At 33.2% G+C, this 16,285-nt stretch overlaps 1 protein-coding gene across 1 annotated transcript; it reads left to right on the top strand.

Moving 5' to 3' along the window:
- The first annotated feature begins 822 nt into the window (after positions 1–822).
- Positions 823–16,051, top strand: LOC119068135. Its single transcript, XM_037171597.1, has 2 exons — positions 823–1,178; positions 14,299–16,051. Exon 2 carries the CDS (start codon positions 14,310–14,312, stop codon positions 15,258–15,260), a length of 951 nt encoding a protein of 316 aa, XP_037027492.1. The 5' UTR covers positions 823–1,178; positions 14,299–14,309; the 3' UTR covers positions 15,261–16,051.
- Positions 16,052–16,285: the final 234 nt, after the last annotated feature.

Genomic DNA, 16,285 nt, shown 5'->3' on the forward strand with positions numbered 1-16,285 from the left:
AAGTTGTGGCAAAACATACTATAGAAGTCAAATATGCAATTCTACTCAAATGCAACTAATAAACTTTATATCTACTATCAAAAGGTCACTTTCTCCGTTCTGACTATGAGAATTGAGCTCATTTAGCAAGAGAAAAAAATAATTAAAACAATACAAAAACGAAGAAATTTAAAATGCTAAATCCCCGGAAGCGGTTGGAAAAGGTTATTAATTGAATTATAAATCATGGGAAGTTCGAGAGTTATGCAGGTTTGCTGAATTTTTAATGCGATATAAAAAAATGAGAACTTTACTCACAGCATTAAATTCTGTGACGTAACATGACTTTTGTACCTTGTGAGAATAAACATATCTGCGGTACACAAGAACCATTATCCATAACTTACAGCATTACGAATGTCAATAATATAATTATTTTACACCTTCCAATATATACTCTATTGATATTGATGTTTACTGAATTGGTGAAGTGATTGACTGACAAACGATACAATTACTTTTTTTTCTCTTTAAATTTTACATCTAAAACTTTTATTGTCACCTCTACGTGAAACAACAGTCGATGTTAAAATGTGTATTTTTGCCTCTTGCGTACATATTTTTGTCCATTAGCATTGACTGGCATCAAACACTTGGCGCACGCTATATATATTACTAATAAGTATGAATATAATAAAACAAAAATGTTAAAAGAAGAATATTTTATACCTTTCTTCAACATCGAATGTGTAGAAGATAAAAAAAAAAAAAAACATATAAAGTGGTAGGCTAGAAAAGCCATCGAGTGTGTAAATATATTTTCATTAAATCTAGAATGAAGCTACATTGTGCTTCCGTCTATCGCGGTGTTTGGATCGTCTTGTAGATGATAGTCGGCTAAAAATAGAATTGCTAATTACACATTCTATTTGGTTTGGGTCGTTAAAAGTGAATTTGCAGCGAAAACAGTATGTTGGTTATAAAAAGTGCATTAAAAACTGTTTTTCACTTTAAATGAAAATTGCAAAAATTTTAATTTATTTATACGAGTGAACTGTCCCATTGTTGCAATATTATTTATAGCTTCTGGAGTGGTGTTTGCCCCCATAAAGACAATTTAAAGATTATTTTTTGACATTATTTTAATATAACAACGAACGTGTCTACTTCAGCTGCAATTTTGTTGCTTGTCACTAGAGGTAAATATATAATAATTGCAGTTCTAAAATGTACAGCCCAGTCTGCATCTATATTTCGAGTTATTATGTTCGTTGCAATGAGTTAGTTTCAACTAGAGACAAATCAAATTTAATTTCTTCTCCGTTCATTTTTAAAATTAAAAATCCGTCCCTAATTGGTGACACAAAGGTTGATTGAACCGACAACGTTCTTTATTGAGACGGTAACATGATATTGTTTTGATAGAGGTTCTGTGATTATTTGTTCAATTTATTTGTTTGAATTTGTATTTAAGTCATTGGATGGAAATTAAACCCCATTAAGATGAAAGTTTTCTCAAAAATTTTGAAATTCCTACATTTTCTTTGTGTCTGTCACATTTCCGGGAAATGGGAAACATGCATCCTGTAGAAGGGACAGTCTTTGAGTAATATTTTTGAAAAATGAAGGAAGATCCTGGTCTTTACTCAGCTGACAATTTTTCGACGATAGCAGCTTTTAAAAGCAGTTGTCTCAGTCATTATCGGCGCTCGTGCATTTTTTGTTATTTTGTTAGTATATACTAAATCTAAAGGAAAAAGAGATGAAAGTAACTACAAATTAAAAGAGATCCATGTCCTACTTGAATGCAGACAGGCTAAATTCCTTTACACTGAATTCCACAACAATACTTTTCCCATGTCTTTAGATAGATAAGAATGAGGCAGGTTAAACTTTATGGGCTTGGAACCTGGATTTGGAATCCTTTGTTCCAGTGGCCACCTCTTTCCTTTATTTATTAAGAAGAAAAGTCACACAATTTTACAATTAAATACATAAATTTGTATAGACTGAATACGTACCTTATGGCATCTCATTCTCATTTAAATTTTAAGAATTGAACGGCAACAGGACTTAGGTACTATAACCCAAAGCTTCTTGGGTAAAGCTTTGTATGTAACGAGAGTAGATTCTCAACTGATCAATTAACGTCTTCGGTTCTATCACACAAATTATAATTTATCATTTTACTTCAATCGTTGTCAAAGTGTCCATCAAATGAAGAGAGAGAAAAAAGTCCAAAATATTCGTTACGAATACATAAAACGTACAATCACGTCCCAGATACACATCTCATTCATACGAAACAATGTCGTATATAAAAACCGTTTTTTGTTGTACCTTTAAGCATAAAAATTACTCATTCAAAAGGTTTTGGAGTTTTCGATTAAAAATTCATAAATCTTGAAATTTTTGTTTATTTTCCTGCGATTTAAAATTTTGAAACTCGCAACTAATTTTTATGCTAAAAATTGTTAGAAAAATATGATGTCAACGCCAATTCATTCAATGATGCCCCCAAGAGCACTACGATAACAAAAAAAACAACAACTAACGAACGAACGATTCATGGTCGAGCTTTTCGAGAGACTGAAAAAAAGCTTATTTGCAGTCCTCCTCTGAATGTATTTCCGGTTAATTATAGAAATTTCACAGACAAAAATTTCATTTGTTTAATGGCTTTAAAGGTGAAAGAAAGGTAGCTATATATTCGATTGTGAGAATAAAATTGGGTAAAAGCATGCAACGTTCGTTCGAAAATTGTGCTGTTTATACATGCGGTCATTTAGAAATTTAGCCGTCACTTTAACCGCCTGACTGTTTAGATAAATACCAATAAAAATTCTATTCAAGGCCGCACGGTTTCTAACATTAAAAGTAAATACATTATTAACAGAGCACGCGAATAAGAAATTGAAAATAACCGTTTGTGCAGAATGATTATAGATTGTAATTTTAAATATTTTTATAAGAAAGCACAGCCAACAAACAATGCTTTCGTTGGTTCTTTTGTTATATCATTAGATGATTCTTTTAGCCTATATTTCTCCGGCAACGAGCGTTAAACGAAATTGTAAATGCCAATCTACTCAATATGGACTTTATAAAATAACAACAACACAAAATAAAAAAAAAGAACTGAACGAACGAATAATCGTTACACATATTATTACGAACGATAATCATCTCTTAATTCATTTATTTTATGCCAATATTGTTCGGAACACTGTTATCTGTTATATTATGCAGATCACTGTGTAGAAATTTTATTGTAAACAGTTCGGTTCTTTTTTTATTGGAATCCATAAGTCTCTACATAATTTCGACGTATATCTTCGTATACATTCCATAATATACATCACATCATTGCCCGGGTATCTGTTTAATGTTTATGTTTTTCTCATCTTCTGGATTTGAAATATAAAATTCATTGCAAAATTTCGGTTCATTTCATGTTATGAACATCTAGAGTGTTATATTCCCTAAGCAAACAGAATCACATTCATTTTGATAAAAAGCGGAGGCTAATTACACCGAGGAGACATCTGGGTCGCGATTCTCATGCGTTCGTAACTCCAAATATCAGTATTTTGACAGTTGCGTGTATAAAATCCCATAAGAACTGTTAAGTTAGGAATTCGTAAAGTTACGAACCGCATGCGAATCGGTGTCCTGATATTTCAAACCCCCTCTAATGTCGTAAATGAAACAATCGATTTTAGGCAGTTGCCTAGCGTCAATAGAACAGAAATCGTTGTTGTCCTCGATTTCTTAAAAAACTAAAAAAAAAACGAGTCTTTCAGTTTGAACGACATTGAACAGGGCTGGTAAATTCATTTTCATTTACATTGCCTAATCACGTAAATCACTGTACTTACGAGGTTCCAAGTTGTTATTTGACACCCCACTTATCAAATACACAACTTGGAACCTCGGAAGTAATATACTAATAATGTACCAATCGGTGACAATAATATACCAGGGAAGTAATTTGTTACTTCGTATACAGACCACTTTACATCCCTAGTAAAGTTAATAGTATATTACTTCCGACATAACAACTTGGAACCTCGTAAGTACAATGCTTTACGTGATTAGGCAATGTAAATGAAAATGAAACATGCCGTAACACGTAAAGTAAAAAATATTCTAAGTTATTGTGACCCTGTTTCAAATCGATGAATGCGGACGACTTTTTGTGGTATGTAGAAAATTTAATAGCAATAAACACCGTCTGTGACATAAAATGTTTAGAAGGTCAGCTACTCGTACAAGCGCCGCTGTATATGTTATTTTGATTAGGTTATCACATCGTAATATTGCATTTTGATGTGGACGATAGTTGTTTGTCTTGTTGTTTACATTCGTCTTCATTTTACGCCTTTTAGCATTTTAATTGAAAGTAATTTGTTCAAAAAATTATATTCAAACCAGATAGCACAACTTCCGTTCGAAATTAGCATTCATTATTGAGTCAATAAACATTGTGTGAATCGTGTACCACATCTTATTTCACAGGTTCGAGTTGTGTTTTTTCTTCTTTCTAAGTAAATCAGATTGCAACAATTCGAATACATATATTCTCTCTCACCTAAAGAGTAAACTTAAACTAATACGTTCTGAATTTGCGTTGAGTGTCTTATTATCGACAACGATCTATGAACGCATTACAAGTTGTAAGACAAAGTATTTTCCTTCAGCATACAGACAACTAATGCACATGTAAAGCCGAATGCAAATTACACTTGCATGCAAAATAATGGCACATTAACACCTCTTTACTGTCAATCATATGAATATAATCTCGATGAAGAATCAGAGTTTCAAATAAATAAATGGCGAAAAAAGCGTCGTCGGCAGTCGTATATACTCACAAAGTTACAGCAATTAGGTTAATCCTCCCTTCAGAATTTATTCTGCAAATCGAAGAGACTGTAGACATATAGACAATCATCTACATTCGTAGAACCATTTTTTTGTGCGAATCGTCGATCACATGTCTTGCGAATGATTAATCAGTTCAGTGCCGTTATAAATTTGTGGCCTTCCAGGGGCACAATGGGTCATTTCGACTGCAAAAGCAATAATATTTACACACTTTCCATTCAAAGATTATTTTCAGTTAGTAGTAATATTTCTAAAATGTTTTTGCAGCCAATAAAATTAGTAAATCTACCTATTCTACTGTTACTTACCACTTACCATACCCAGAAGTACTAAAAAGTAAATGTTGTACGTTTAAAAATTTCCCTGTACATTCAGTTAGATCGATATATCCCTGTTGGGCAGTTGCTCAAAGTGCCCACATGTGAAGTCCTGTTCTCGGTAGGTAGTAAACAACATTGTAAGCAAAGTGTTCTTCGGTATTCTGTAAACTCACCTATTCTTACAAGAAAATAATTGTTTATGTGTCACTTTTAGCCAGCAGCTAAGTCAAGTCAAATAGCATAGGTACTCTTTAATGCATCGCTATAGAGATTGTGTGCAGGATGGTAAATTCTTTTTAGAATGTTGTGCATTTGACTTGTGGAGACTATTTGTTTAACAACTTCTTATTGGTTTAAAAACCTCTTTTTCGGCCAACGAAAACGCTCAGTGACGAAAAGTAAAGCTTTCGTTGCCTTTTTTGAGATTTGTTTTTATTCATCTGCCCTAAAAGATCATTCACAAATGACGTCACGAAAGTTGGCTGTTGTTATCAATGTCCTTGTTTATACCAAATTTTTTTGTCTTTCTCGAATACTTGACGTCATTTATGGACGAAAACGATTTTAAATATTAATTTGAAATCTGCACCCTAAGATCTCCGATGTGTGAGTGATGTGGACTCCAAATATTCTTTTTTTACCCAAATTAAAATACGAATAATTCAATTACGATTACGAATGCCTAGCCTTAAAAACAATCCACTTTTCTTCACTTACAGGGGTTGTCAGGGAAACTTGGACATAAATTTGATTCTGCTGTTTATAAGCTAGTCCATTCATACATGAGTAGACCAGCTGATTGATGCAAATTCATGCAGAACACAATATTTTTACATGCATCGAGAACCGTACTTTTCATGTTTGAAGCACTACTTTCAACGCTCTCTCTATCTCTATCTCTATCTCAGCATGTAAAATTCCGGGGATGTTAAATCCAATACATAATTTGGGATAAAAATGAAAAGTGTAATTTTCGTGTGTTTATCGACCTCGGCTTCGCCTCGGAATAATAACATTTCCGAAAACTTTCGTGATAGGGAAAACACTCTTTGATGAATGCTTTTTGAGGCGCAAGACGCGTAGTGTATTGTCACAACCTACAGTCTCTGTAAGACCTGTATGGCAAGATGGCAACACTGGAAAGCATCAATACTCTTAGAGTAACTACTCATATGTTCTTCTACATTGTTGGAACAAGGGTCTTTTACTTTTTCTTCTTCGAAATATAAACTATAATTCTGTCTGATACAACTAAACCTAAAATGCATAAACGTTTAAGAGCATAATAAAGACGTCATTCGTGGCATTTATTTTTCTAAATCCAAGCCGAATCGGAAACGATTAATTACAATTATAATTAACTAACATCTCGAGTATTATTTATCTGATATTATAAAATTGTCAAATAAACTATAAAACGTTCAGCGATTTATTGCTTAATTTCGTCTTCAGATGTTCCCTTTGCAGTCGTTGTGTGAGTTTGTATCGAGTTGATCGCAATAAAAATTAACGTGAGGTGCAGTCCAGACTCCCTGCTGTACACATATTTCTATACGAAAAATTTGCAAGCACAAACCATTAAGTAGTTTAATCATAGGTTCCATTTATTCACCTGTAAGTAGTCATCATTTTCTCACTTCCTATCTGTAATGCATATACATACCTGTTGTGTCTCATGACGCGCTGTTAATATAATATTATATTTATTCAGAGATAACATAAAATGAAAATGAATGGGGGGAGAGAGAATAAAAGAAGAAGACGACGAAAAAAAAGACAAACAAAACAAAAAACGATAACATGAGATGCGCTAGACGCATCAATAAGTGACATTAAATACTTTGAGGAGTCGTTAAATTGAAAGTAAACATACATCTGAAATTCTATCCAGAAAATGTTCCTCCATCTTCGATATCATCAACTTGTCAGTTGTAATAATTTGTGTAATTTTTTAATCAACAAAATGTACGCATTGCATAAAGTATAAAAGAGATAATTAAAGCGCCGTAAAATAATAAAAAAGGTTTATTGACCCGCATATTGCTATTATTAGTTCATTAATTACTCTTCTCTCCATACTTTATCTATTATAAAATCAAAGCGTCCTTCCAAGGTCGATCATGAAGACTCTTGGGTGTGTACATATATATATGATGTACAAAATGTTGATGCTGTGTACAATTTTCGTAGTGAATTGTGTGTATAAAAGCAACAAGATCTTTCAGCAAACACTATTTCTTCTTCATTTCAGTGCTTTTTTCTGTGTATATTCTTCATATCAGATGTTATTTCTTATGTCATCCAACAATTTCGCTTAGAATACTTTTACAATTGATGGCAATTTGTATGCCATGTACCAGTGTACCCGGTGCTGTTATTAATGAACGAATATTTTTAATGTTGGTTTTTTTTTCTTGACGTCGTCTTTTTTTTTCTCTTCTACTTTTTCGTATTATGCATGGAAATTAATAGGAAATTTATCGTTTAGATTATTTTGTTGTAATAAAATTGCAAGTCGCTTAGTCACTTTTCAAAGTCAATGGTTGTCGCGTTTTGTTTTGTCAGCCGTAATAAGAAAATTATATTAATACAATTGAATAACAGTAATTATTTCGCTCTTTTTTTGTACTTCTTTTAAATGTAATTTTTTTTTTTCATTTTAAACTCATCCACAAAGATATCACAAGTGGTTACGCACGCACTTTTTTTTTCATCTTTCCTCAAAGTGATATTTAATAATAATGAATAATTCTATGTAATGAAAGCAATGTTATACATGGATTAACAAATTTTTAACCATCATTTATCCATGGTATACTACGTATACCTATCCAATACACGAATATATGTACATACACACTCAACCATACACCTTGATTTCGAACCGATAAAAAGGAATGTGAGGTGTTTCGATTGTGGTGTCGAATTGACGAACCCTTTTTTGCTAACAGGCATAAACAAAAGACCTGTCTGTGAGCATTTAAATTCCGATTTAAGTGCACAGACATTTATCTTATATACGTACGATCGTGGGCCCAATGTGGAAATTCTATGGTTTATTTTCCGTTATGCGGGCTTTGTGGTTCCAGACGGGTCCAAATATCAAATATTTTATTTTCGCCGTCATGGTGTACAACCCATCTGTGGCCTATTGTTTTTTTTTCTTTCAGTAAACATGTAAAGCTTTTGGTCATATTAAAAATCGTCTAGCATTCTCTTAGCAACACACCTTTTCGAAAATATTTACGGTGCAGCTGAATCCATTTTGAAATAGCAACCTGCGGCAGGGAGTAACAGATTTGGTTGTGTGCCTTTTTTGAGGGGTTTCTATGCGACGAAATTCTAGAATAAGGGTTGAAACGGATAGGAAGGAAAACGAAGCAATTTTTGCCGCGAGTCGCTCTCCCAGAGCTAATTTTTGGGAATTTAATTTTTTTTTAAAGAACGTTTTTAGAATTTCAAACGTCAAAAACAGCCCTGGTATCCGTGGAAAATGGCCTCATGACCCAATTTGTTACAAATGTTCATCCTAAATAACGACATCCTATTTCTATTGTAAGTCTGAAAAAATCGACAGAAACTCCACGTCATTTTCAAAATCACTACCGGTATTACCAAGTAGACGTAAAATTTGCTCAAAAGGTGATGACCAGTAATAGACTGAGAATTAAACAGCAGAAAAACCTTATTTCTCCCACTAACTTCATAGATTTCATCGTCTGAACCACGATAATTATGTACATCAAAACTAAACAAAAAAGTGTGGCGTTTGTCATTACTGCCGTCGTTTTTTCTTTTCTTCTTCATATTCAATTCCAAGTCAATCAGATCAATCCAGCAACATAAACAAAATTCTCAATGTGGATTATTAAGTATCATTTCATCCCATATTTGCCGCGTTAATGACTGTGTTCTTTTCTTGATGTTAAATAATGAAGCACCTCAAATAATCAAAAAGTTTTGTGTATTGAAGCAGATCAAAATATTTTCGATGATGGACAATTATAATAACAAAGAAAAATTCGTTACGTGTATGCCATAGTCAATTTTTCTCTGAAGAAAAAAAAAAATGAAGATATGAACACAACTCGCATAATACGATGATATTTAAAGAGAACAACAGGCCAATAACCGTATTCCGTGCGTGTTGAAATAAATATTTGTATTTTTTTCCCTAATTTCCAATGTTCTTCACGGGTATTTTGAATTATTCAGATCGAATTAAACAAAAAAAAAAATATTTTGCCAAATTCGCTGGTGGAATATTCAGTTCTTCCGTTGAACCGTTCCAAGGTGTATCGATTTTCATCGAATATTTATTCATAATTTGTACAATGACGACCATAATCTACTGACGCAAACACATTATTCACATATTTTGCTACCAAGTTAGTGTAGGTCAGTAGCTCGGTCAGTAGCGATAATTGTTGAATATAGAGTTGTAAAGTTGCGGCAATATATTTTCGTTGTTATAAATACAGTAATGATTTGTGACGAATTTTGATCATAATTATTTTGGTGAGAATGATAGACAAGACGGTATATTTTCAATAATAATCGGACATGGTAGGACTTATGCAAAAGTAGTAAAATGGTTAAATTGACCCATGTCTCAGGTGTCAGATCACAAAATCAGACCGATCCATTCTGTCGAAATGATCATTAAGTTTTCATTGGTTACCAATCGCACCAACTAATCGCCTTAATTCCGATCTCGTTAATTTTAGTATTTTGTGGCTCCAAAATTTCGACACAAATGGTCGGAAAGTTTCGTACGTTTTGGTAGGCCATCGAAAGAGCTTGTTCTTAGTGCAGCTACAACGCACCCAGAGTTTCGCCTCAATCAGCCCTCTAATTTCTATGAATACCTCAATAAATACCGTGTGGTGTAATTGATTTTCATAGCAACCGACTTGCCGAAATTAGCCTGATAATAAACGGAACATAGTTTTCCAACCTCCAATCTATTTAGCTCTCATTAACCTTTCTGACCGAAAAGTACTTTGCCATTAGTTAAGTTCAATTTCTCGGTATATTATCAAGTTCAAATGTTTTTTTTTTATTTGTTCAATCTCTCTGACTGGTATATTTGCATCAATGTTACAATACACCTCAAAATCCTTCGACAAATTAGGCATTTTCAATTGTGTTGCAGTCAACATTAATAAACCACTTCTTGTTTATGGAATTCGACATTTAACGCTTAATCGTATAATTTTGTGTGTTGTATATTATATGTACGAAATTTCCGATCAATGATAACACACGTCGGACACATCGAGGTATAACATCGAATATTATTAATATTATACTCCCATCTACTGTCATGATATTAAATTATGCAAATGAGTAAATTTTTCAATTATTATCTCTTCCATTTTATGTAATGATTACCTATGAACACAAGCAATCAATTAAACTATGAAAAAAGTGATAAATACAATAAACAATTCGAAGGTTTAACCGCATTATCTTCGTGAAAAAATCAAAAAATGTTTAAAGGTTACTGTATGTAAATACGCTTTGGATAGGAAGGTATGTACACAGACTTTCGTTTTTTGGAGACGGTCAAATTAATTTTGTCTTTTATTCTAATCAAATTATAACGTCAATTTTTTCCTCCTCATATTGTCCAAAGCGACAGACAAAAAAAAGACCGATAATCACTGACTAATATGACTGCGAGATCAAATAAGTTTTTCATTTCATTCATGAGAAGTGCAAACACAAAAAAAGACGATTAATTTAAACACTGAGATTGTTGACAATGCTATTCATCAGTGCTAAGATTATTAACCGGAAAATCTAAATATTTTACGAGAATTTTGTTACAAGATTAATTTCGTATTATTAATACTCGTCTGATTTAAAAATTCATTAATTTTCGATTGAAATAAATATTTCCGAATTTTTTCAAACGGCCATAAATTAGCCGTTTTATCTCTTCACGATTCGATTTGTTTGGTAAATACTGTCTGCGTTCTCTTATGTTGTATAGAGCGATCAGCATCGTTGACAATTTATTTAGATTTTTTTTTGTTAATTTCAAATCTCCATCAATGTTTTAGATTTTGCACATGTGCCACAAAGATGTCACCAATTAACACTCTTATCAATTCAATTTCCTGCTGAATTCAACCGATTCGGCAGAATTAATTTACATTGCAGTTTTATCATTCGAAGATAAAAATTATGAAAGATAATGATGCAGACAAGGTTATATCGATCTCGAATTAGATTATTGTTTGTTTTGGTACAGGTATCACAGGTTTAGACTCGGAGTCGTTTGAATGAACATCGCCGACTGACCAACATTTTGAATTATTGAGTTCCTTAATAGCAGGTGACGAAAATATACATTTGTCTTGGCATGAATTGCACTGATCTGCTGAATTTTGAGACTGATCAAATCGTTGAATTTTTAGTTCTAATCATTTGTATAAGGTCAGAGCTCACCAGGATTTTCAACCGAAATAATTTGAATTGACTATCTATCAGCTGATTTAATTCAAAATAGTTCATTGAAGTTCTGAATTTACAAGATGTAATCAACTGCTGGAGTCCGCGGATCATTTGTTTCGTTTTATGAAAATGAAATGAAATGAGCTTGAAGAGAATCTAATCAAAGTTGAAGCGGGTACCGAAGGTATTATTACGTACTTTAGTTCAAATCAATGTCCTTATTTAATCTTACATCCTGATCTGAGAACAACGAGGATTTTTCTATGGATGTTGGATGATACATATGTGGGGAACACTATATTTTTGTTCCTTTGAAATTTTGGTCCTTTATTTTAGCTTATTCCCTCCGCAACGTTCAAAACATTTCGGAGGAAGGATCTAGTCCGATCTTACTGAACACTGATTCTAACTCCCTTGAGAGCAGGGCCTATTTTTGAGAATTTGATTCCTAAAAATTCGTAAAATTCCTAAAATTCTTTAAATTCCTAAAATTCTTTAAATTCCTAAAAAATTCCAAAAATTCCTTAAATTCCTAAAAATTCCAAAAATTCTTTAAATTCCTTAAAAATTCCCAAAATTCCTAAAATTTAGAAAAACTGAGTAAAGACGTTCTATTTTCTGGATTTCTAATTAAACGTCTTCGAAAATTTAAAAAATTTAATGAAAACAACATTTCAAATGAAATTTACTCAGATCATTTAAATTTTTTTGGTGGAAAGTATTCAAATTTCGATTTTACGTCGTTTTCCAACGATTAATAATAGACTGTTTATATATAAAAGAAAGGAAGTATCAAAAAATATTTCGTTTACAAAAACCGTTTCAACTTGTGTACCATTTGAGGGGGAAACAACCTGAAATGCAACTTATTTACAACTCATTTGCAACTCTTTTTTCTTCTACCGACAATTCGTTTTTCCATAAACATTTAACATTTAACCAGCGTATCCATAGATTTTTGGTTATGACAGTAACGTAACATTTGATAGGTTTTTGTAACCTTTCGTGAATGACCAACGCACTTCAAGCAAAAGTGATCATAGTCGACAGCTGCCAAATATAGTACTATTTTCCATACAATTGTTTTTTACCGTGTTCCACAGATGTCTGACAAACTGCCAAGCTTCAGTACCATATTTAGAGTACCACTCATGCTTGAAGTGCGTCCAAAAAAATAACGATAACAAAAACGTAATGAAAGAACCATTGTTTAAGGATGACGACCGGGCCTCACTATCTCAGTCGACCTTATACAATTATTTGTATATTAATACAAATGTGCCTATATAGTAGCTGATTTCGATGCAACAGCGGCATTAAATTGTAGGATGGCAGAAAAAGACAGAAGACCGAAAGCTAACTCGAAGGCAAAATCGCAAGAGTGGTTCAAAGGAGTGTTTAAAAAAGCATATCTACGTAAAACCATCGAACGTCAATCAAGAATTCAATTTTGACTTTCAAAACAAATATTGTATCTACATTTCAGTCAGATCAACTTTTTTTCGCTGAAGTAACTACCGTTTTTATTCATGCCACGTCACAGACCTAGAATAATAGTATATTACCACATTAATAGATTTCATCAGTTAGGGTGATCATTTCTGATCAATATTACCACATTAATTGGTCATGAGCATCATTATCTCATGTTATACTTATAAGAGCGGAATCCAAACAAAGTTCTCCTATATTAACCTGATTTACAGTGCATTTGAAGTATGAACTTTATTAAATAACGAAATAATAAATTCCAAGAATTCCCAAAAATTCCAAAAAAAATCCTTAAAAATTCCTAAAATTCCATAAATTCCTAAAATTCCTTAAATTCCTGAAAAATTCCAAAAATTCCTAAAATTCCAAAAACACATTCTCAAAAATAGGCCCTGCTTGAGAGTCTACCTATTCATACCTACGGTCACTTGTTGGAAACGATTCTGTTAAATTATTATTTTTTTTTTGCTCAGAATAATCGTGAATGAATCATGCATAATTTACGGATAGCTTATATATCTAAACCATCTAGATCCTTCTGAAACACTTTTTTTTTCCTTTTCTTCGAATTATTCACCACATCGATTATACATTTCAGTCGAATGCGTTATTAACTTTAAATGGTAGATACACAACGAGAGAGGGGTCATTAACCGTTTCATGTGCGTGTTAAATTATTTAAGAACTGTATAATGGGCCATTGTTAATCATTAACTACACTCAATTTGTTTATAATTTGCCAAAAATATGCAGAAAAAAACTCTGTCATTAAATGGTTAGGCTATTATTATGATGACTAATATGCTCAATTTGTTCAATGATACGAAATCATGTAGGTCAAGTTAAACGCTCTTTTTTAAAAGCTTCCGATGAAGGTTCGATCAGCAGCAGAATAATCATGACTGAATCAATATCAATATAATTACATCGCTTAAATATCTGGCATTATACATATATCTATCGCACCATCGTTGATGGCCACATTAGCGTATGGTTTTTTCTTCGTCGTTTGATGATGGCTATTAATACAAAAATTATAAATCAATAAAAAAAAATGAACGGTCGTACAGTTTATGTAATGGGTGTCGGGTCGGATGTCTGTTTTTACCCAATGTGAAAGTTTTCATTATGCTAACACGGTTTTTCTTTGTTTTTGCAGATTCGGTCAAAATGGTGTCATCCGCCTGTGTTCATCTAGTTGTACTTAGTTTGTTTTGTGTCACTTTCTGCAATGGAAAAAGTGTTGCTCTACCATCAGTCGATACAAAAACGGCAGACCAGCCACAAAGCAAGCAAGATACACCGATTGTGGACGTAAAGCTAAACCAAAGTCCATTCAATGGAATATCGAAAGAAGCAACCAATTCGAAACAGACTGTGTCCAAAGTGAACAAAAGCTTTAAATTACCACCGCGAGAGTTCTTAAGCCCGCAGCCCAGTCATAGGTCTAATAAAATGCTCGACTTTTTTTCCTTCTTTCCCGATCCCATTGTGCCACCGTACCAGTCCCCAGACTATTATGCTCAACATGGATATTTCAACGATATGCATCCGATGGAAGTCGATGAGATGATGGCTAGAGCAAATCGACGTCGACCGAACGGCAATGAAAATTCACCAATTTATTACATTCGATTGCCGCCGACACCATATATGTTTGTGCCGGGCATGGGTTACATTTCGCAGCCACCCACCATTCAGCCACTATCGCCACAATACTCGATGCCACAACAACAAGTTCCTGTCAATCCATTCCTCAATGTGCCCGTCAATTTCTTGTCGAACGGTAAACCCACAAATGTGTATCAGTGGAATAACAATCCAGCATTTGGACCACAATATCCATCGTATCTTCCGACCAGACCGCATCATCGTCCCGGATATAGACCGAAACCTTACTTGCACGATTCGAAAATTACTCACTTAAAGGGACCATATGTCTTCAATGGCCGACCAGAAGACATATACGTACTACCGAACGATCCATATCAACAAAGTCCGTACAGGCCACACTATAGTTCTAATTTCAATAGTCACCCATACAATAGTCAAATGTACAATACCCCATACAATTCCGGTTTCAATTCGGTGTACCCTGACCCAATGGAACATTTCTACTAAAAACAGCATTGCACATTGTCGATTCTCGACGTAACTCCAGATAATTGTAGAATTTTAAGTGTCTCCTAACTTTATTCAAAAATATACTCAAAGTTGGCACTGTTTTGTTGTTGATATATTTTGTAAAGGTAGTTTCACGATGAGGAAATTGAGATAATTTAAGCTTTATCTGATGTGGGTGAGAGCGCCGGGGATGATACAGGAATTTTAAAGCAAAAGTTAGGAAAATGATTTTCGGTTCATGAAAGCGAATTTATTCTTTTTTACGTTCGGTATAAAAGAATTCGGTGAGGTGGAAGTTAGTCGACTTTTTTGTTTTTGTTTTATTGTCGTTTGTTAGTTCGGTGTTAGAGCTGTGGAAAATTGAAGAAGAAAAACCAATTAAAGTAATTTACACTTATCTGGGGCTACGTTGGGCTGGCGACCATACTGAAAAGAGAATCTTGCAAATTGTAAATACGAATCACTTATTGCCACTATACTGCTGACTTCTCTCAAGACGTTTTGATTGAGATTGTGACCTTATTATCTTTGATAAAGTTAAATTTAATTGATAAGTTCCTTGTTAATGTTAGGAAATGTCTTGATAAGCTTATTGAAAACACACTGCACTGCACACTCAACGACCTGCGACCTATTTTTTCTCGTTTTTTCCCCTCTCTTTTACATCAAGAGAAACTATTTTTCGGTTCAACTTTTCATATAATTTAAGTGTTAGCTCTAAGAATTATAGGATTATAGTGATAAAATGTTCTTGCAACAAGGACAGCCTCTTTAAACAAACAGAAAAAAGAAGTTTAAAATAATTTTTTATCCTCTCTCTGTAAGTTTATACGAAACGAAGTTATACTCGAATAAATTTTAATTTTTATATTCACCGATTTTAATTTGAATTGATTCGACTGGCAGCATTCTTCAGCAACTTTCTGCATCCAACCTCTTGAACATTTCAAACTCGACAATGATTTAATTAATAAGGTGGACAGATTTAAAAAAAAAATCCAAAAAGCAAACAACAAAAACAT

Source organism: Bradysia coprophila (assembly GCF_014529535.1).
Source record: "Bradysia coprophila strain Holo2 chromosome X unlocalized genomic scaffold, BU_Bcop_v1 contig_173, whole genome shotgun sequence".
In the NCBI taxonomy this organism is placed as follows: domain Eukaryota; kingdom Metazoa; phylum Arthropoda; class Insecta; order Diptera; family Sciaridae; genus Bradysia; species Bradysia coprophila.